Raw genomic sequence first — 22,791 nt, forward strand, 5'->3', positions numbered from 1 at the left:
AGCCCTCTCTCCCCATATGAATGGATTGAGCCCTCTACCCTCCCTGTATGAATGGACTGAGCCCTCCCTCCCTGTATGAATGGACTGAGCCCTCTACCCTCCCTGTATGAATGGACTGAGCCCTTTCTCTGCTGCACCCTCTGAGTGAGGTCCTCTGAAACTGTGAGTCACAATAAACCGTCATCTTTGAACTTGTTTTCTTGGGTATTTTGGTCATGACAAAAAATTAACTAAGAGTATAGTTTTGGAGCCTGTCCTGGAACTCACTCTGTAGACCAGACCAGCCTCCAACTCACAGAGATCCACTTGCCTCTGCCTCCCAAGTGCTGGGATTAAAGGCGTGGGCCACCATTGCCTGGCTTTGTAATTAGATATTTAATATATATATATAATATTTTGCTATGGTCTGCCCTCCTCCAACTCTTTCCAGATCCTCCACTGGAGCTGTTTTTTTAACCTTAGTATTCTGCTTAGATTATTATATCTTGTTTCTGTAGAATGTAAACAATAATTGTAACATTTTCTAAACTGTGAAAAGGTGGGAGGGGTATGTGTCATCAAGACACACTGAATATGTGTGTTAAATTGTCAGAGAATAAATAAAACAAACCAAAAAAAAATAACTAAGAGTAACAAAACTAACACAAGATGACCATGTAGAAAATATGAAAACTGGACTGGAGAGATGGAGAGATGGAAAAGTGACTTCTACACAAACATGAGGACTTGAGTTTAATCCCTAAGCCCCACACAGTAGAGGTAGAGAGCTAACTCCTCCAAGGTGTGCTCTGACCTTCACACACACTACGGTACGTGTGCCCTTACACACACACACACACACACACACACACACACACATATTAAAACAGAATCTAAAGCCAATAATAATAATTGATAATATAAAACTAAGGACTTAAAAACTAGGACCATGTGACAATCAAATGACCATCTGAAAACTTCCTGCCTTTCCTTTGGTTTGTTTACATACTACAAACCAAGGCACCATTATTCTAGAAAGACTGCTGTGATCATATTTTACAGACAAAACCTTTAAGAAAAACACTTCTAACATTAATTCAAGAATGAGTGTAGCTCAGAAGATGGTGACTTAGTCACTATTCTATTGCTGTGAAGAGACATTGTGACCACGAAAACTCTTATAAAGGAAAGCATTTAATTGGGGGCTGGCTTATAGCTCCAGGGGTGTGGCCGTCCATGGTCATCATGGCAGAAGGCATGACAGCGGGAGCACGGCAGCAGAGAGCATGGGGGGGGCGGGGCGGGGCAGAAGGGGGCATGGCGGCAGAGAGCATGGGGGGGCGGGGCGGGGCAGTAGGGGGCGTGGGGGCAGAGAGCATGGGGGCATGGGGGCGTGGCAGTAGGGGGCGTGGCAGTAGGGGGCGTGGCAGCAGAGAGCATGGGGGCGTGGGGGCGTGGCAGCAGGGGGCGTGGTAGCAGGGGTGTGGCGCCAGGCAGGTGTAGTGCTGGAGAAGTAGCTAAGAGCTACATCCTGATCTGTAAGCCAAGAGACAGAGAAGGAGGGAAGGTGAGGGGAAGAGAGAGGAGGGAGAGGGAGGGTGGAGGGAGATGGGTGAGGGAAATAGGGGGAGGGGGAAGAAAAGGAGAGAGCGAGGAAGAAGGAGGAAGGAGAGTGAGAAGGTGAGGAACAGGGAAGAGGGGGAGGGAAAGAGATTGATTGGGCCTGGCATGAGCTTTTGATACACTTCCTTCACTAGGCCACACCTCCTCCACCCAGGTCGCACTGTGATTTTCTCAAATAGTGTCAAATGGTGACTAAACATTCAAATACATAAGCCTATGGGGGCCCTTCTTACTGAAATCACCACAGATGGCTTACAAGGTAAGAGCACATTGCCCTTGCAGAGAACTGAGTTCTGATTCCAACACTCACGCTGGACAGCTTACAACTCTAGCTTCCAGGAATCCAACGCCCTCCTCGGAATTCTACGGGCGTTGTCACTCACATGCACAAACCCACACACAATAAATCTAAAATAAAAGAATGCTTTTAAAGTTTGGATCACTTTTAGATGAGTTTAAAAAAAATAATACCTTCCAGCTGTCAGTATTTAAGAAACATGGTAGGATCAAAATAACCCAGAGCGAACCTAACAGCTCCCCCGCGTCCCCCATGCTGCTGACGCTTATCACATGTGCCTCGGCAGCTGAGGATGGGTCATCACCAACGCCAAACAAGGAAATAAGCACAGATTGCTGCTCACTCTCAAATCTATGACCTGCTGGAATCAACACCTACAGCTCCACAGACTTGCCTTGGCCATGACCTTCCCTTCATCTTGGGAAAATGTGCAAAACAATCACTTGTTTTCTGTGCTAGAGACAAGTGAGACTTCGGAAATGATCCACGGCAGCTGAGTTTTCCAGACTGGAGAGAAAGACTATTTCTGTCTCTCTTATGTCTCTCTGTCTCTCTCTTCCTCATGTGTCTGTCTGTCTGTCCATCTGTCTATGTGTCTACAAGGTTATTAAGGTGTCTTCCTCAATCACTCTCCACCGTGTTCATGAGTCAGGGTCTCTCACTGAACTGAGACCTCACTGACTTGCTTTGACTCGGCTGGCACACGAGCTCCAAGGATGTGGGACTCCCCTCTGTAAGCTGTGAATAAGTTTTATTACCACTGGTTAATGAATAACACTGTTTTAGCCAATGGCTTAGCAGAGCAAAGCCAGGCAGAAAGTCCACACAGAGATATAGAGAAAGAGTAGGCAGAGTCAGAGAGACTCCCATGTAGCTGCCCAAGAAGCAAGAGTGGTAACAAATCGCTAGCCTCATGGTAAAATATAAATAATAGAAATGGGTTAATTTAAGAGTAGAGGTGGTGGCTGCTGCTGCCTTCAGCCATCTTTCAGGGATCTGTAGCTTCCAGCACTCAGCAAGGCAGACAGGGTCTTCTACCAGCATAGCACGCAGGTCTGGTTACTGTCTGTTAAGACAAAGGCAGATCTCCCTCAGGGGGGTGGTTGCTTAGAGTCCTATGATAAAAGCTTGGATTACCTAAACTTCGAGTTCCACAGCTATGACACAGACACATGTATGGAAGAAGGGCGATCAGAACGTCAATATACAGGGAGTCTGAGAACACCTATGGTACAACAGACTGTCTGGGGGGGGGACTGCTGAGATGGCTGTCTGTTAGCTCTGTCAACTCCTCACCATCTAGAGTCACCTGGGAAGACAGTCTCATTGAAGGATTGCCAACACTGGGTTGGTCTGGGGGATTATCTTGATTATGTTCACTGAAGCAGGAAGACCATTCCACTGTGGGTGACACCATTCCCTAGGTAGGGATGCTGTATCTCAGAGTGGAGAAGGTAAGCTGGACACTGGGCAGCTCAGAACTGCCTGTTACCCCAGATCCCGGACATCCGACCCCTTTTTTGGCCATGGGTGTCCCCATGCATGTGCACACTCATGCAAAGACACACACAGACATACATAAATAAAAATAACTATTTTTTAAAGATTAAATTTAAAGATTAAAATGTATATATTATGTACACAGTGTTGTGCCTGTATGCATGCTTGTGTGTCAGAAGAGGGCACCAGATCTCATGTCAGATGGTTGTGAGCCACCATATGGTTGCTAGGAATTGAACTCAGGTCCTTTGAAAGAACAGCCAGTGCTCTTAACAACTGAGCCATCTCTCCAGCTCCCGCCCCATAAAAATAAATCTTAATAATGAGCTTCAAGTGGTGCCATTCGACATGAAGATGGGTGATGTGCTTTTCCGTATACTTCAACTCCTGATGATTCATATACAAAACAGAGCTAAAACTCTGAAACATGGAAGGAGGGAGGCAGGCAAGCTAGAGACCTGGGGCATAAGGTGGTATGGACTAGTTTCCTGGGGCTTCTTGGGTCTCAGACTAATTGCTTAACAACTCGCCAACCTCAGAAATGTCAACAATGAAGAAACCATGTGGCTCTGCTCCAGTAGAGACCACAGGAGACTGTGACCCTACCTCTACCTGGACCAGCAGCACCCGAGGGATGCTGGGAGTCCCACCCACACCAGGCCTGTCAGAGGAGGTAGGGAGCTGGACCACAGTGCATCCTACTCTATCTTCTCCACAGCAATGAGGCCACTTGGGGAATCTCCAACTTTACCCCATCACTGGAGACATGCATTCCTTCCTCTCCACAGAGGGTAGTGTAAGGTAGACCTACTGGAGGGCCAGCATTGTCCCACCATCCACTGTAGGAAAGCCAGCCTCCTAGACCATCTCAACATCCATGGAAGACAGGCCATAAGCAGAGGCAAGGCATTCCTGTCCCTGACAGTAAGGTGGCTGCAGAGGTCCTTGGGAGAGCCAGATGTCCTGCCTCACCTCAGCTGTTACCAAGAACAGAACTTTTCCCTCCATCTACTAATAATAGGTCAGCGATCCCCTTCGTCTGTCAGAGTGGGATATCAAAGAAAGGCACTAAGACGGGGTTAGAGAAACGTCTCAGCTGGAGAAGTCTTGCAAGCAGATGGACCTTAAATAAAGACCCAAATCCCCAGATCCCGTGTTTAAAAAAAATGCCCCGGGCATGGTAGCAAACACATGTAATCCAGCACTGGGGAGGCAGAGCCAAGCAGATCCTGGACATCCACTGGCCAGCAGCCTAGCCTACACAGGGAGCTCCAGTCCAGGAAGAGATTTTGTCACAAAAACAAGGTGGAACCATCGAGGTGAGTGAGCAGGAAAAAGTCCTTGCCTTGCAAGCTTGATGGGTTCAAGTCCCAGAGCCCAGATGAAATAACCCCAGCACTCCCACGGTGAGAGACAAGAGGCAGCGATGGAAGCTTGAGGACCTAGCTAGCCTGAAATATAGAGCAATATGAGAAGAGAGACACTGCCTTTACAAGGTGGGAGGATAAACCTACCCCTGAAAGCCGCCCTTTAAACACGTATACTGTCACACACACTCACACACAGGCGCTTATAAATAATAAAAGTGGGGCTGGAGAGATTGCTCAGTGGTTAAGAGCACTGGCTGCTCTTCCAGAAGACCTGGGTTTGATTCCCAGCACCCACATCAGACAGCTCTAGCTGCAAGGTGAACCAATATCCTCTTCTGGCCCCTGTGGGCACCCGTACAGGCACAGCATACGCTCACACAGACACACATATATACACATACGGTTAAAAATAACCTTTTAGGAATGTGCAAAAGTAATGAAAGATAATAAAATTAATAAAAGATAGATTGTACCTGAGGAATACCATCTGAGGTTGTCCCTGGCCTTCACGCATGCACACACAAACACGCGTGTACGCACAAAGGCACTAAGACAGGATACGTAGCCGAGGATGGCTTAGAACACATGATCGTGATCCTTCCCTTTCTCCCGGCGAAGGGAGGGCACTTCCTATAGTCTTCCACCGCCCTCTTGGGGAATCAATGCTGTCACACTGGACACCAGCCTGGATACAGAGGTGAGGGTGGGAGAGGACGACACCAAGCGTGTGCCACACACACTCTCCTCTCACACCCCCCTTGATGCACGCATCTGGAGAAAGGCAAAGGAGAGAACGGCCCAGAGCTCCGCTCTGCAGCTGTGGGAATGCCATGCTCACCTGCCCAGTCCTCTCTGGGCTCTTCCTCGGCCGGCCCTTCTCCCCACTCCTATCCCAGATGCACATCCCAATCCCTTTAAAAACACTCTACTCCCAACCCAGCTCTGCTGGAGCCTGGCCAGGAGTCACATTCAAGAGAATGGAAACCAAGTACCGTGCTAACCGGCCGTGTGGGATCGCCCTGGCCTTCCACAAAAGCTCTTGCCACAGTAGTTTCTTCTTAACTCTTTTCTTAATGATTGGGTTACTTCTAGAAATTAGAGGTTTCCTTTATAGCAAGAAACTTTATCTTAAACCACTCCTCACACTCACTGGGAGGGAATAATTTTCACCTGTTCCTGTGCCTTGCCGGTCTGGTTTAAACTAATAGTAACGGAAACCCGTGGATACAAAAACAGAGAAATTGACCTCAAAGGTGCCTGAGAAACCCTCCCTGCTGGCTAGTTTGTGCAGTGCCAGAAGGTGTAAGGCAAATTGCTACGTGAGAAAAGACAGACCTCAGTGGTCTTATTCAGTGTTGGATCCTGCATGCTACAACAATGGCCTGCCTGGCAAAATACGCCCATGGGTCACACAGCGGCATGACAGTTACAGGGTAACCAGCTGCAGTTTCTGCTGTGCTATGAGGCCTGCTTCAGAGCATGAATTTCATACCTCGCAAACCTGGTCAAGCTAACTAAGCTGAGAGCAAGGGAAGCCTGGGACAGTCAGAACAACGCCTCAGATTCACATCCACAAGAATAAGCTGCAGCGTTGACATCCACAAGAATAAGCTGCAGCGTTGACAACCGCTACTGACCAGCAGACAAGTTGGCTGCGACAGGCTCCTCATTCTCCCTAAGCCCTCTGCTTCCAAAGCTGGGAACGCCACCAAAACACTGCACAGGCCTGGGGCACGGTTCATCTGCTTTGTTCCAGCCCATGGGCTCATTGTCAGCTCTACCGAATTCAGCTGTTTTCAAAAGGGCAGTTAACTAAAGGGAACTTTTTGATTTGTTGTTGCTGTTGCTAGTCTTTGCTGGTATATGTGTGTCTTGTCTACATGACGCATCCCTTTGGATGTGGGAACATGCATGCGTGTTTGTGCTGGAGGGCAGAGGCTGACATTGTGTGTCTTCCACAACTGCTGTCCACCTTTTATTTTGAGACAGGGTCTCTCACTGAACCCAGAGCTCACCAATCGGCTAGAATGGCCACCTAATAGCTCCTGGGATCTGCCTGTATCTCCTTCCTCAGTGCGGAAAATACATTTTAACAATTAGTCGGGGCTGAAGTCTTAATTCAGGTCGCTGTGTTTGCAAAGTTGACACTTTACCAACTGAACCATGGCCCAAGTCCTTTCTGTTTGGTTTCTCAGACAAATGTGGAGCCCAGACTCAACTCTCATGGATGCTCCTGCGTTAGCTGCCCCAGTCCTGGGATGACAGTCTGTGCCATTAAGGCTAACCAGAAGCAGCACAGTCATCAGAGAAAGGCACTGTGCTCCGTCAATAAGTATTTGTCGAGTTCCTAGGAAGAGCAAGCATCGAGATGTGGCAGTGGCCAGCGCATGGTGACTCCACCCTCCTTAGTTCCGGTACGGGTGAGAACAGATGGCAGAAAAATAAAAATAAAAACTGTGAGAGCTGCTCGGGAGCTAACGATTTCTCAGTATTATGAAAAGCAATGACCTTTTCTAGTCTTGTAGAAATACATAATTTTTAAAAATTCGTATGACTCACCCCAAATACATCAAGCAGTTTATCTTCAATGTATTTATTATTGTAAGTGTGTGCAAGAACCGTGTGCATGAGTGCAGGTCCATGTTTGCCACAGCACATATGTGGCAGTCAGAGGACAATTTGGTGGACTCGGTTCTGTCTCCGCCTTCATATGGGTTCTAAGGGCTGGAGCCAGGTTGTCAGGACTGCGTGGCAAATGCTCTCCCGGCTGGGCCATCTCGCCAGCTCCTGAAGCTTATTTTACAAATTAAATCCCTAGGGCTGAGAAGCCTCAGTCAGGAAAGTGCTTGCCACACAAGCATGGGAACCTTGAGTTCAGTTTCCACAAACCATGTAAAACATGTAGGCATGGTGGCATGTGCTTACTGCTAGCATCCAGACGAACCTGGCCCTACGCCATGAGAACTTCCAGAGTGTGTCATGCCCTGCTTCATACCTGTGTGCAGGGCAGGCAGTACCCTGACTCCACCTACTTCTCTCCTCTTCTTCCTCTCTCTTTCTCTCCCCCTTTCCTCCCCCACCCTTTATCTCAATAAAACTCTCCACTTAAAATCTGTCCATATGGTGTATCTGTCATCCTCCATGGCCTCTCACCCCCAGGGTTTGGACTCACCCGCAGAATCCTACCACCTATGATCCCTGTGCTGGGGAGACCAAACAGAAGAACCCCTAGGGATCACTGGCCCGGCCAGTCTAACCTACTTGATGAGTTCCAGGACAACAAGAGACAGGACACTTTCTCAAAACCAACTGGGAGGCACCTGAGGAATTATAGTCAGTTTTTCTACGGCCTCCAAACGCCACCCAACTCCCTGGGGCAGAAGCACTAAGGGCGGGGCTTTCGGTGGCATGTCCCTAGATGACCCAACACAAAGTCACTGAGCAGCAAGGCAAGGGTCAGAAGGATGCGGAAAAGCATGCCCTCGGTTACCCTGAAACATGGCCTAGGGAGACTCTACAACAAGGAGAAGCATCCTTCCTTCTCTGGCTCCAGATGGCTTAGCACCCACAGCCCTTCAGCAGGTCTGCCACCCACTTGAAACTGTTGTTGTACCCTCCTCTGGAACCACGACATGGAATTAAGAAAGTGAATCATGTTCCTAACAAGCGACCAACAAATAGTCTTGAACTACAGACTGTCATGAGGACGGCAGCACATCTACTGATCTCCTTGCCTGCATCTGAGCCTATGCAAAGCTCCATGGTGCCAACTGAGCTTTCAAGGGTGGCAAGAAAAGTCACGGTAAGGAATACAAGTCTACCATAGCTATTCACCTGAGCCTTAATGGGGTGGGGTCCCCTAAATCACCACGCATTGTTTATCCGACACAGGCAATTTCTCCAAATTTAATTCCAAAATTTTGTTACACAAACTGACAAACCTTGATGCCTTCCCTGAAATTTAGTTTCTCCTTCCCAGAAGATGACTCAGAGGCTAAGAGCACTGGCTGCTCTTCCAGAGGTCCTGAGTTCAATTCCCAGCAACCACAAGGTGGCTCACAACCATCTATAATGAGATCTGGTGCCCTCTTCTGGTGCACAGGCAGAACACTGTATACATCATAAATACATCTTTTAAAAAAAAAATCTCGGCCAGGAGGTGGTAGAGAATGCCTTTAATCCCAGCACTCAGGAGGCAAAAGGCAGGCAAATCTCTGTGAATTAGAGGCCCGCCTGCTCTACAAAGCGAGTTCCAGGACAGACTCTATAAAGTTACAGAGAAACCCTGTCTCCAAAAAAAAAAAAAACAACAACAACAACAAAAAAACTCCTTCCCAAACATTCCACAAAAACCTGGCTGATGCTGTTGGTGACACCTGAAAGCTTGCTTAGGCTTAAGTTTTCTACTCTGCAGGGCTGGGAATCCCACGCACAACCTCAAATATTCTAGGCAGACACTATCCAGCACTGAACAGCCCGAGCCCTCCCTTTGTACACACTACAGTAGCGATGGGGGGGGGGGCAGAAAGGGTGGCAGTCTGCAGTCCAGGTCCCTTGCCACACATTAGGAGATTGATGAGGGACAATTTCCCTTTTGAGACTACCTCTAGGGAGTTTTCTATCACCTCTCTCTTCCTTGGTATCCAATGACAGAAATTTCTCCTTTTGGCCTACTAAATTCTCCCACCCGCTATGCTGCCTTCCCTCCTCCCACGGAGCTAAGTTTCCCATAACAAGTTTGCGGAAAACACCTGTGCACTCCATCGCTTCCATCTCCATCAGAATGATACCTGCATCCCCAGAAAGACCAGCCTACCTTTCTTAGTTCTCCAGCCTAGGCCCTTTTTATTCCCTGCATTTTTCCTTTTCTTTATAAGCTATCTCTGATTCTAGGTCTAACCGCGTGTCTCTGGGGCAGTCCTTTGCCCTGAGACATCTGTGCTCAGCATTGAATGAGTTCTGAACCCAGGGCCCTACTGAGGACTTCCCCACTGTTTCTCTAACCATCAAGTCTAGTTAAAAGCCTCTTTTCCTCCATCTCCTTTCCTTCTAGGGGATATGAGCATTTTCAGCTGGTGTCTTTTATTTCAATCCTCAATGAAATTGCCCTCAAGCTTCCTTCTGAGTCAGTTTTAAATTGTTGTTAATGAGACTAAGAACTCAAAGGGGACCCGCTGTTGACCCCTGATCTCTGATAGAATGTTCCTGCCCTCACTTGCAAGGCTTGCTCAAACTGTATCTTCTCTCCACCACCCTCCGCCCCAAACACACACCAGTTAAAACTTCCAACTCTCTTTTTTAAAAAGTCTATAATTTACTGTGCCAACTATTAACCCATTGTAAGATGCTCCAAGGTTGCAGAGATTTATCTGCCCTCTGCTGCGTGCCCAAGGTCTAGAAGCCTGAACTCATCAGGCCAAGTGTTTAAAAAACATTTGAGAAGAAAAGTTATTCATTTAACAAGGGCTTGTTGGGCACCTCTTTCCCTGCAAAAGACATCACACTGCCTCCGCCTTCAGAAAGCATTGAGAGGACACTGGATCGTGTTAGGGGTGCAGGACTGAAAACTACGGACAATGTGCACAGGTCAAAGAGTGTGCCCAACCGTTCAGAAGAAAAGGCTTGAGCATGGGCTTGATCCAACGGGTCACTGACGCGCAGAGCGCCAAGGGTTTCCTAGAGTCCCTTAAAGGTGCCGCGACATTCCACTTTCCAGGCGGAGAAGTTACTAGACCAGAGATGCAAATTCCGGCCTCTTCCCAACAGTCTGAATATTTAAAGAGAAAGAATCATACTAATTTCTACTTTCCTGCAGCAGTACCCCATTCCACGCGACCTCTGCACAACCGCCCTGACCCCCCAATGCTTCCCAGGCCGCCCCAGCCCAAAAACCCGCAATGCTTCCCACCTGCTCCCGGCGTGCCCCGCGGTTCCTCCCCACGCGTGCGCAATAAATTCCCTCTTGAGTCCGGGAGGGGCTGGAGCTCAGGCCTAGGATGGACACGCCCCCGAAAGCAGATCCGACTTCTGATTGGCTGCAGGCGCTCGCCCGAGCTCGGTTGCAACGCAGGGACAGTGCTTTTAAAGGCGCTACCGGGTACTCAGGAACTTGAGTACTGCCTTTCTGCACTTGCTCCCGCGCTTTCGCCATCCAGGTCACCTCGCCAGCATGTCTCAGGTACTGCGCGTGCCCTGCCGGGTTGCGAAGGTGTAGTGGGTTTGGGGAAATCAGTTAGCGGGAACCCCGCGGGGTATCTTTCCCCCAACCACCCCTCCTCCCGGATGCTAGGCTTCTGTTCTGGGATCCGAGCCCAGCTCATAGCCTGGGGAGCGGAACTTTTTCCCTTGCAGATTTCTGAAACTGCCACCCACGCCGGAACTGCTGGAGAGTTGCGGGTGGGCTGGACTCCCGAGTGAAGCAGGCACAGGGTCCTCGAAAGAAAGATGGGGCAAAAAGAGGATGAACGGCAGAGAAGATTGAATCTCATACTGGGAAGGACCGGAGTGGAACAGTGGGGCACTCGTGGAGGCCCTGACTGGGGAACCTGGAGGTCGGGGGGCAGTAATTAGCCTTGTGCCTGGCTTGCCCTTCTACAGAAGAGATGCAACTAGATGAGGTGGCCCCGAAGCCTTTTCCTTCCTTGTTTTGGGACCCCTGTCCGGGACGGATTCCCTGTAGCGTGATTCCTGGCTCCTCCCACTTGCTTGTCCCTAATCTGGGCACTGGGACAGAGGTCACGGCTGAACTCCAGGCCCCAGTAGGAAGGGACCAGTGGGCGCCTGACCCTGGATTCCACTGCATTCATGGCCTGAACCCTGATCGACTGTTTTCATCACTCCACGTTTCCCCTCACTGCCCCGTCTATCTCCTCTGATCTTAGGGGGAACCCCCAGCAATTGCTGGATTTGAGCCAGCGGTGGTCAGGCAGTTGGGCAGAAAAAAAATTAAGGGCTTGTATTTCCACTGTAAGTCAAGTCTATTCCCGGCTCTTGACACAGTGCTGTAACTGCACAAGCGGACAGGTGGGCCTTTGCCGAATCTTGGTGCCAGCAGAGTTTGTGAGGAGTGTTGCCTTCCCTCCCCACACACCCCTAGACCGCTCCCACTCAGATATCCACCCCGATCCTGTTCCTCTCCCTCTCGCCCAGGCTGAATTCGACAAAGCTGCCGAGGAGGTGAAGCGCCTCAAGACTCAGCCAAGTGATGAAGAGATGCTTTTCATATACAGCCACTTCAAACAAGCCACCGTGGGCGACGTAAATACAGGTATGCCCAGCTTCTCATCAGAGCAGGCCGAGTCGGCTCGGCAGCCCAGGAGTCTGAGAAGTTCACTTTCCAACCGCCGGAGGCCCTAAGGTTCGGGCAGGGATGATGGCAGATCAAAGCTGGGAAGTCCACCTGCAAGACCATCTTCCTAAACTCTTTGTGTGACCCTGGGAGCAGATTCAGTCTGGTTTTGGAAGGACTTACCTATTATTTCAGCATCTACTGTGAAGGAAGCAAAGGTCCCAGACAGGAAGCTTGCTCTAAGCCCTGTTGCTCAGAAGTAGCTTTCTTGAGCCTACTGTTCCCATTAGGTGAACAGGGTCATCGAGCACTTGGCAGCAGCCCCAAAGCCTAATCGATGAACAGTTGGAAGTGGTGCTGGCCAAAGTCTGCACCTTCCAGATGGCTTTTCCCCCTCTAAGGATCTTGGTGCAGACTTCTGTGCAGGGCCAGAGCATTCGTATGTAGGAGCCAGAGGACAGCCTGGAGTATTGTTTCCACGGCACCGTCCACCTCACCCAGGGATCTGCCTGTCTCTACCTCTCCAGCACTGGGATTATAAGCACAGGCTGCCCTATGCACCCCTACCCCGCCCCATTTTTTTTTTCCACATTACTTCTGGGACTGGAATTCAGATCCTTATACTTGCAAGGTAAGCCCTTTGTTGGCTGACCTATCTCTCTAGCCCTTTGGTACAGATTTTGAAGTTATGCTGTGGATTACCATGGTCTATAATATTGTTTCTGCCGCTTCCTTGGGCAGTGACTGTGTCCTGAGACAGCAGCATAGTGTGTTCTAGCAAGAACTCATGACAGCATAGAAGGGAATGTATCCCTCAGCCACCCACCAAGTGTGGCCTCCAGTTCCACTGGGCTGGAGTGGCAAGCCAAGCAGGTCAGAGCAGAGAGCTTATGAACATCCAGGAAGAAGAAGATAACGGGGAGGCCGGGCTGCTTTGCTGCCAGATAGTATTTTGTCACAACCTGGCCTCTGGCCATCCTAGAGGTACTTGAGCATCAGACTGGCTTGGAATCTATCACTCCCTGAACAGGAAACTGTTGTCTCTTTTCGGCTGCACTGTTCAATACAGCGAAGACTAGCCACTTGTGGCTATCTAAGTTTTAGCTGCAAATGGTTTTACCTAAGCAATGCGCAAAACAGTCTGTAGCTGCATGAGCTATGTTTCAAGGGCTCGGTAGCCACGTGGGGCAAGGTTGGAAGGACCAGCGAAACGGCTAGCAGGTGAAGCCTTGCTGCCGCACCTGGTGAAAGAACTAACTCCCAAAAGTTCTCCTCTGGCATCGCACACACGTGCACCCCAATATACACATGCACTAACTGAATGTGGCCAATATGCATGCCCACCTAGGGCGTCTTCCTCTGGGGTGGTGAGGGCACCTTTGTAGGCAAAGTCCTGTAAGGTTCCCAGGACTTTTTCCTCAGACTCAGTGCCCCAAGCTGTATGCTCTGCAGTTTCTGCTTCTTAGCAGGAAGGATGGTAGGAGGTCTCTCCCAAACCCAGATGCTCTGGAAGAAGCCTGGTCTTCATTAAAAAAAAAAAAAAAAAACCCTACAAACAACAGAGTTCAGCAATGTAGTGGGGAAATAGGGCCAGGTGGTAAAGCCGCTGAGCGGCAGGTGGAATCTAATAAGTGTTTCTTTTCAGAATTGTCTTTGGGGTTTGTTGTTGTTGCTTTATGGTCGTGTGCATTGGTATGTTACCTTCATGTCTGTCTGTGTGATGGCGCCAGATCCCCTGGACCTGGAGTTACAGACAGCTATGAGCCGCCATGTGGGTGCTGGGTTCTCTTTAAACACCGAGCTATCTCTTCAGCCCCCTTTTTTTCCCCAGAGTTTTTGAATTCTGAACCATGTGAATGGATGTTTGTTTGATTTGATTAAAGTACAGGTATAGTTTGGTTTGAGAATTTTTTGGTCTTTTTTTTTTTTCTTCTCCTCTGTTTTGTTTAAGACAGAATCTCATGTAGCCCAGGCTGACCCAAATTTACTGTGTGGCCAAAATAAAATGACCTTGAAGTTCTGATCTTCTGGCTTCCACCTTACAGATGTGAATCACCAGGCCTGGTTTATCTGGTCCTAGGGATGGGGAGACCAGGGTTTGGGGCATCCAGGCAAGCACTCTGCCAACGGAGCCATATCGCTAGCCTTTTTACTATTTAATATTTTTCTGGTTTTGAAACAGAATCTCACTAAGCCACCCAGTCTGGCTTTAAGCTCTCTCTGTAGACCAGGTAGGCCTTGAACTTCCGATCCTCCTGCCCCAGCTCCTGGTATCACAAGTGTGTACCACCATGCCCTATTTACAGGGTGCTGGAGTTCTTCAGGGCGTTGTGCACGCTAGGGAACTACCTACAGCTACACCTCATCCCCAGCCCCAAAGACAGTGTTGTTTTTAAAGTAAAACTTCGGATTTTAAACATTTAACTTACAGTACAGAAAAAAAAAATAAGAATATTTTTAGCCTGTTTTTTCTCTATTTTAAATTTGAGTTACTATAAACCCATCTGGGTTTCTTATGCTAGAACCCTCTGTGTGAGACACTGGGAGTATATGCATCAAAAGAATATCTTAGTGCTGGGAAGTGATAGCACCAACTTTAGTCCCAGCACACGGGAGGCAGAAGTAGGCAGATCTGTGAGTTCAAGTGCATACTGGTCTACAGAGTGAGTTGCAGCACAGTCAGAGCCGGGGAAACCCTATGGGGGCAGGAATGATATTTTGCTTTGCATGGGAAAGAAGCTGATAAAGCTCTCCATTAGAACTTGTAATAAATCTCCTGTCTGCCCTTCCCTTGTTGCAGATCGGCCCGGGCTTTTGGACCTCAAAGGCAAGGCCAAGTGGGATTCCTGGAATAAGCTGAAAGGTAACTCGGTCTGATCGATCTCCCTCCCTTGTGAGGCTGGCCGTTCAAGATTCTCAGTTCTGGAGTGGGGAGGACGAAGGTCAGGAAGCACACATTGGAAGCTAGCCCAGACAAGCCTAGCATGGGGAAAACTAGGCCATCTCCTCTCCCTCCTTTTCTAAGAGCTTTGTCTCTGAGCAGACGTGTTATCTGGAGGGCAAGGACTTGGGGACCAGTCACTGAGAAGTAGGTCAGGGAGTGACGTTGTTGCCATGGTCTTTGGATGTCTATTGAGTAAAGAGAGTTCTCTCGTCCACGCCTCTACCTCCCCAACAAGGCCAGGCGGTGACCCCTTAGCCAAGTGGCCATTCCCCAGTTCCCTTTCAGCTAGAAGGGCACATGAGAAAAGAGGATGAGGTAATGCATGGCCATTGAATGGAACGATTATTCGCTGAGAGCACAGGCATCTAAGAGGTGTCCAGGCTCCACTAAATCACGTGTTCCCATGGCAGCAAGCCCCAAGAGCTGGCACCAGAGTTGTGGCAGCTTTCATACCCTCGCCAGCCAGTTGCTGAATAGGCCTCTGTCCTCACAGAGAGAAAGGCATGGGCTCAGGAAGGGCCCAGCACACTGAAATGCCCTGCCAGGGCAATGTGAGTCTGGCTGTCCATCTTCCACACTGTTTTCAGGCCCTGGAAACCCTGGTGCTTCACAACAAGCTTTCTCAGTCCCCGAGGACTTCTCATTACCCCGGGGGATCTAGGAAACCCAGTATAGCCGTCCCTCAGGGTGTATCCATTGTCCTTTATGCCGTGACCAGGGAACAAAGATTTGCCTTATTCCTTTCCAAGAGCCAACTGCTTATCCGCAGTCTTCACCTCTTCTCCCAGCTTCTCTTTGTGGGGCAGAAGGTTAGAGGGGGATTGGCTCGGAAAGCCAACAGCATAGCCCTGGGAGATCCAAAACAGGTCGTCCATAAAGCTGAAGTCAAACAGTAAATCAGCAGCACCAGCAGAATCACTGCAGGGATACTTTCCTGCCTGTCTAGAAGGCTAAGGTCCTCGCTGCCTGCGGCCCCATCAGGCAAGAGCTGGGTGCATCATGAAGGAGACCTCATCCCCTGGAGTGCTGTGTGTCTAGTCCTCGGGCCATCTCTGAGATATAAGAACTGTGCTGCGTGTGTAAAAGTAACTTCCAGATATGAAACTGGGATCGCCATAAGTGTGTCCAGCCTGTGGTCCGTCACGTGGGGAGATCATGTAGAGATGGTTAATTGATTAAGAGCACTTGCTGCTCCTACAGAGGACTTGGATTTGGGTCCCCAAAACCACAAGTGGCTCACAACTACCTATAACTCCAGTTCTAAGAGATCTGACTCCCTCGTCTCACTTCCTCAGGCACCTGCATGCATTTGGTGCACATACATATATATACAGGGACATATACATACTAATTAATAAATAAATGATAGAAGGATTTTTTAAGTAAATGGAACCGTGGAGAAGACAGATGACATGTAACCGTGCCCTCCACTTTGCTCACGTGCACATCCGCTGACAAATACACAGACACATGCATATTACATCCAGCTACACAGATATGGCACACCCCCACCAGCACAGCGCCTTTCTAGCAGACTGCTTCCCTGATGTAACTCTCACCGGTTCCTTCCAGGAACTTCCAAGGAAAGCGCCATGAAAACCTATGTGGAGAAAGTGGAAGAGCTAAAGAAGAAATACGGAATATAGAAGACCAGATTTGGTGGCCAGCCACATGTGTGACCTGTGAGGACACACAGGTCATAATGCCTTGTTTTGTTTTTTTTTCTAATGTAGATGATATGGCTCTGATAAATTAGGGCCAGAATTAATCGCTGATCCTTCTCCCTGTGTAGTTTTTACCTGAAATCAATTAAAAGTACATTTGTTACTTTATCTCTTTAGGCGCCTGGGCTCTTTTATATGAATTGTGTTTGTCTTCTGTGTGTATGGGTGGGTGGGAGCGCAACAGCACACACGTGTAGGTCAGAGGAAATTGCTAGAGTTGGTTATCTCCTCCTACCATGAAGGCCCCAGGGATCAAACTCAGGTCACCAGGCATTTTACCCACTGAGGATCTCACCAGCCCACCACCCAGGTTCCTGGAATGACTCGCCTTGCTCCAGGCTCTCCTCTTTGCTTCCTTCTAAAGATGTGCTTTGGAGCTGGGGGTGTGGCTCAATTTGGGAGAGTGCCGCCTAGCATGTATAAACCCATGGGTTCAGTTCCCCAGCCAGCACTGCACCAAAAAACCAGGCATGGTTGTGCACACCTGTAATCCCAGCACTCAGGAGGTAGACCAGGCCTATCGGAAGTTCAAAGCCATCTCTTGGTGACAGAGCGAATTTGAGACCAGCCTGGGCTACATGAGACCCTGAGTCATAAAAACCAAATAAAATTAAAAATAAATGAAGATGTGTTCTTGAAGCCCTTCTGCCCTCTTTCTCTACCTGGATGGAACGTGAGGGGTGGTCACGCTCATTCCCATGTGTGGACAGCCACAGTGAGGGATGGGGTTGTAGAAGTGGTATTTCTTCCCCTGCTCCCAGCCACCTCAGATCAGGTGAGCTGGCAGGGGCCTGCGCCTCCAGATGTTCTAAGAGCCCCATCGCAGGGCCGCCCTCAGGTTCTAAGGAAGGCAGGATTGACAGTGTTTGAATTTGTCTGGATCCAGAGCAATTGAGCGAGAGCGGGAGCACTCTTGGGAACAGGATGCTCCTGGTCTGAGGTCTCCCAGGGTTCCTTTCAAAGCTGGACCACAGTGGGAACAGGAAGGCCATTCGCCAGTGTGCCAAGAACTTTCTTAGTGAGAAGAAGGGAGAGCAGGGCTTGGGGAGACCACAGAAAAGCAAGCTGGACTCCTACAGAAGGATTGCTCTTCAGAAGAAGAAATGAGACAGCCGGCAAAGGCATGCTGCAAGCTGGGCCCCTCTGTGCCCTGAACATGGGATACTGTAGTGCTTTTCCATGTCATGGGTGAGGATGTTAAATCTGAAAGGGTTTCACGAGTACTCCAAGGACAAGTAGCTCGCTCAGCTTTCCTCTTCCAAAGCCCAGGTCCATAGCCACAGTTCAGCCTCACTCAGAACAGCGCCAAGGCCTGAGAATAACTCGTGCCGGCTCCTTCCACTGGCAACTAAATGGAGAATCAGCTTTTTAAGTGCAGGTCGTTACCCTGGTTCCAAAGCCGAAACCTTCAAGGAGACCAGAAGAAGGCGAGTAGCCTCCACTTTTGGGTGTGGTACCCTCTGTACCACAAGACAGGAGAGAGCAGGCTTAAATGTGCCCAAATCTGTGCTAGGCAGTTGGAGCACAGGGAAGTGGATATGAAGGTGCTGTTCGAGGTCTGAGGGTTTGGTGCTGTCTGTAGGACTTGAGTTCAGTCCCCAGAACTCATAAAAAGCTGGGCGTGGTAACATGCACTTGTAAGCCTAGCACCAGAGAGACAAGCAGGCAATTCCCTAGGGCTCCCTGGAAAACCAGCCTAGCCTACCTGGCGAGTTTTAGGCCAGTAAGAGCCTGTCTTTTAAGCATGATGGGCAAGAGAGGTGGCTCAGCAGTTAAGAGCACTTACTGCTCTTACAGAGGACCCAGGATGGCTCACAACTACCTGTAATTCCAGTTCCAGGGGAGCCAATACACACCTCCAGCTTCCATGGACGCCAGACATGCATGTGGTACATAGACAGACAGACAAAATACCCATACACATAAAATAAATCTTTTTAAAAAGGTGGACAATGCCCGAGCAATGACACTCAGAGTTGTTCTCTGGCCTACACACATGCACACACGCACACGCGTGCACACATGCCATATGAGCAGCTGGGAGGTTGCTTTAACATAGCAAGAGGCCAAGATTACAAGTCCACTCACGCACCCAGAGGATGTGACTTCTTAAGTGGCAGGGTCATTTATGAGGAAGTGTGTTTTTCTGGTTGTTAATGTAACAGCGTGTTTGAGGCAGGGCACCTACTGTATTATTCTGCCCTTCCTAGCGCCATCAAGACCACTCAACCCAATCATTTGCTTGCTCTGTTAATGCTCCAAAAGTAAACAGGCCTGAAACACTACCAGAGGTTGCACCGAAAGAGGCGGGCACCGCTGGATGCACACCTGGAGTCCCAGTTGCCTCCAAAGCCGAGGTGGGAGGATCACACATTAGAGACCAAGCCGGGCAAAACCCTGCAGAAGGCACAGAGGCCTTTGTGCTCTTAGATAAGCACTAGGGAAACTAGGAATGCTAAACACACAGGTTGTCTCCAAAGGGAGAGATGCATCATACTTTCCACCCATAAGGCAGGGAGCTGAGGTAGCCAATAGCCTGGTAACCTCTGTTCTATCTGTATGGCCAGGCTGCTCAGACTGTTATCCAGAGCCTGTTTATTTCCGGCTCAGTAGCGCTCTCCTCTCCAGACCTTATCAGGAGCGTGGTTTACTTGAGCCTGCTTCCTTGCTTAATCTTGATGGAAGACGTTGGTTGTATTTTGTTGGAGCTGTGATATAATCATCTCCTAAGCTCTGTCGTGCACTTAGCATTGAGTTAATTATCCCCAGGAAATTTTTTCTTTCCAAATTGCACTGCATTTAAATAAGCCTAAAATAAACAAGCTGGTTTGAACCAACACTGGCTCCTGAGTCGAGTTGAACCGAACTTCTTAGCTTCTCTCAGATTGACCCCCCTGCTGGCCATGGCATTTGCAGAGACCCCTCCCCAGCAAGATGCCATCTCAAAAAAAAAATCAATATCAAAATACACTGAGGGTAAACTGCATTAGTAGAAGGTGGGCCTAACATGGAAGGAGGGAGAGGCACACAGAGGAAGTTAAGGGGGAAATTCCTTCTCCATTCAGATGTGGCTCAAGGCTCAACTCAGCAAACTCCCCTGGAGGGCAGTGGTGAACCTTCATGAGACTGCCAGAGGCTTCCAACATAGGCTGTCACCCACCCTTACGAGCAACCTCCCGGTCTATGGTTGTGGGAATCCAGGAGGCCTTAGGCCTGGAGCTCAGCCCATTCAGCTGGTAACATGATGTGAGTGGATAAGTAACCCCCGGCAACCTTCTGACAGGTTTGTGGCTTGTGAGGAGCTAGGCCTGCAAGGCACCAAGTCCTCGCCTTTCCTGGTGAGGAAGCCTCCAGGCCTGACACACTACAGTCACATGGCTCTAGGACTGTCTTCTGACCACTTAACAGTGCTTCTCTCTGGGGATGGGAAGGAACCATTCTGTGGAAATGAGAAGTCAGTGGCATCAGATGGTAGTGGTGTACACCTTTAATCCCAGCACCTGAGTGGCAGAGGTAGGCCGATCTCAGTGAGTTTGAGGCCAACGTGGTCTACAACAAAGCAAATTCTAGGACAGCTAGGGTTGTTACACAGATGTAGTAAGGGGGTGAGCAGGCCTACTTTTCATCCCGCCTGGCTCCCGCATGGTTAGCTTTACACTTCGTACTGAATGGGGGTGCTGTTAATCAGATCTTTCATTGTGTAACCTGTGTGCCAGGTTCATCTAAGTCTGCAGTTGAGTGAAGTAATTTTCACAGCAACCTTTCAGGAGGGCGTGGTCTATCATACCATATTGGGATAGAAGCAATCCACAGGGTCTCATCCTCTGTGAAAACAAAAGAAGAAACTCTTTTCCAAAGCATTGATATCCTTAGATCCAAATTCTGAAGTTAAGATACCTTTAGAACATATATGCAGGTTCAGCTTAGCAGCCCATTTAATGAAATGGTTTTTTTTGTACTTAGCTCCATCACAGTCAAAAGTTTTAAAGAAAACACAAAAAAATATATAATCCAGACCCTCTGTGAATTTTCCATTCTTACGTGGCTTATTTGTACTCTATCAGTTTACTTTATTCTGTCTCCTTAAAGACTTTACCCCCCCCTTTTTTTTTTAAGGCATTAACTTTATTCTCTATATTCTTTTTCTTCTCTCTCTGAAACCTAGGTACACTCATCCAGCACTGTGACCCATTTAGAGGTCTTTTATGTCTGAATCTGTCCTATTGTATTATCTGTTTTTGCTTTGTGCTTTTAAATCACTAAGCACTTAAGAATCTAAGCTGTGACATTCCTAGGTCAAAAACAGGTACTGCGGGCTTGCCCCGCCCAGTCCAACATTGTGACTGAATCACTTGTGCCTCTGAGCTGTAGAGCAGTGGGCTGCTCTGGATGTTGGCTCCACCTCTCTCCAATTTCAAAATGGTGACTGTACCATTTCTGCTATCTCTGGGGTCACCAAGTAGGAACTGTACTCAGCACTTTAACTCTGAGACTGAGCGTGCAGCACAGAAACTCTTTTCATCCAAGTTGCAGTCAGATCTGTCATGCAGAGAACTGAACAGCCTGGAAACATCTTTCTGTATTGTGGCAGAAATCCGCCATGCTCTCCCGCTTGCCTAAGCCTGATCCCGCCGTCTGCCCAGGCGGGGAGCACAGGCATGGTCTCAGAGTACTTTCTTCTCGATCCCGAGTGGGAACACAAACATCCAGCCCACAAATGCTCCATAGCCGAGTTTGCACCAGCCGCACAGCCCAGGAAGCTGCGTTTTAAAATGGCGCAGCTTTTTTCCTGCTGAGTCTGCTGAGTCAAGAAAATTTCTTTGCAGCACACCCTAGCAAACAGCAAAAAGCTGTGTTAAACTCTCTCTCTCTCTCTCTCTCTCTCTCTCTCTCTCTCTCTCTCTCTCTCTCTCTCTCTTTCTCTCTCCCTTTTAGGCCCTCTCAGGTTTTTAAGTAGATTTAGTCCATCACGTTGGAGCACACAGAGGAACCCTGTCTCCAAAGCAAAACAAAAAAGCAAAGTCTTTTGGGGTCACCATTTCATGGTCTCCTATCAGTGGCCTTTGCTTTGTTTACAGAGAACCTGATAGGGCCATCATTCACGGTCTTCCTTTTGGTGTTTGCATCCTTGGGTGTGGAGAGTACACCTCATTACAGTGAACTAGTTCTTGGGGAACACTTTCCAAGATGCCGTATATACGCCCGGGGCCAATGAATACCAGACTGTATGCACACTTTTTCCTTTATGTGCATATCTGTGGCTTAATCTATGAATTGTATGCATTAAAATATTAACAATAACTAATGAAATAGAAAAGGATAAGATACACTAGCTAACTTAAAATGACGAGTTGCTCACTTGTGGGGTTTCCCACCCCGACCTACCCAGTGGGGGAGGAGGTTGCCGTTGCCCTCCGCTCTCTCGGTGAACCTGGAATCTACCTTTCCCAGCTACACTAACTGGCCACTGAGTTCCCAGAATCCACCTGTCCCTGCTTCCCAGGGCTGCCACACAGGGCTGCATACGTGGATTCCTGTGCCCACGCAGCAAACATTTTACTCAGTGAGCCTGCTCTTTTAAAAACGTTTTGAAGCTTTGGCTTATTTATTGTGTGTGCGCACACATGCATCCGTGTGTGCATTCAGGCATGCGGTACACTTGGGCCGTGCGTGGGAGTCAGAGGAGCTTCTTGTGCCCATCAGCACCTATCGCTTTGTTTGGAACGGTGTGTCTTTTGTTTTCCCTCTACTGTCTGGCAGACGAGGTGGCCCTCAGGCTTTTGGGATCCTCTGCCTACATCCCTCTGTGGGAGTGTTGTGATTACAGACATGCTACATGACAGGAGTTTGTGTCATTCTTGGGTCACATTCAGGTCCTACACCTACACAGTACATATTCTTACCTCCTCCCCATCTCCCCTCTCAGTGCAGAAACACAGCGCTAAAGACCGTACGTTTCCCATTGTTTCAGACAGTCTCACTGCATGCCTAGCCCAGGCTGGCCCCAAACCCAGGATCTTCCTGTGCCAGCCTCCTGAGGTACGCGCCACCATGCCCCACTCCCA

At 48.9% G+C, this 22,791-nt stretch overlaps 2 protein-coding genes across 3 annotated transcripts in view; one reads left to right on the plus strand and one right to left on the minus strand.

Moving 5' to 3' along the window:
- The window catches only part of C6H2orf76 (chromosome 6 C2orf76 homolog), a 58,648-nt gene extending 47,889 nt beyond the window's left edge, over positions 1 to 10,759 (minus strand). The window contains exon 1 of one of the 2 annotated variants that reach the window (XR_003377070.1): positions 10,679 to 10,715. The gene's annotated coding sequence lies outside the window, so the exon portion shown is untranslated. Of the gene's footprint in view, positions 1 to 10,678 lie in introns of both variants that reach the window. The other variant, XM_026779917.1, reaches the window with a different exon arrangement.
- Positions 10,760 to 10,785: 26 nt separating this feature from the next.
- On the plus strand, positions 10,786 to 16,834 carry Dbi (diazepam binding inhibitor, acyl-CoA binding protein). The gene is made up of 4 exons (XM_005348262.2): positions 10,786 to 10,948; positions 11,920 to 12,037; positions 14,859 to 14,921; positions 16,575 to 16,834. Exons 1-4 carry the CDS (start codon positions 10,940 to 10,942, stop codon positions 16,646 to 16,648), a joined length of 264 nt encoding a protein of 87 aa, XP_005348319.1. The 5' UTR covers positions 10,786 to 10,939; the 3' UTR covers positions 16,649 to 16,834.
- Positions 16,835 to 22,791: the final 5,957 nt, after the last annotated feature.

Source organism: Microtus ochrogaster, chromosome 6 (genome assembly GCF_000317375.1).
Source record: "Microtus ochrogaster isolate Prairie Vole_2 chromosome 6, MicOch1.0, whole genome shotgun sequence".
NCBI lineage: Eukaryota > Metazoa > Chordata > Mammalia > Rodentia > Cricetidae > Microtus > Microtus ochrogaster.

Coding starts and splice junctions, on each gene's coding strand:
- Dbi (XM_005348262.2), top strand. Junction 12,038..14,858: donor CGTGGGCGACGTAAATACAG/GTATGCCCAGCT, acceptor CCCTTGTTGCAG/ATCGGCCCGGGCTTTTGGAC. Junction 14,922..16,574: donor TTCCTGGAATAAGCTGAAAG/GTAACTCGGTCT, acceptor GGTTCCTTCCAG/GAACTTCCAAGGAAAGCGCC.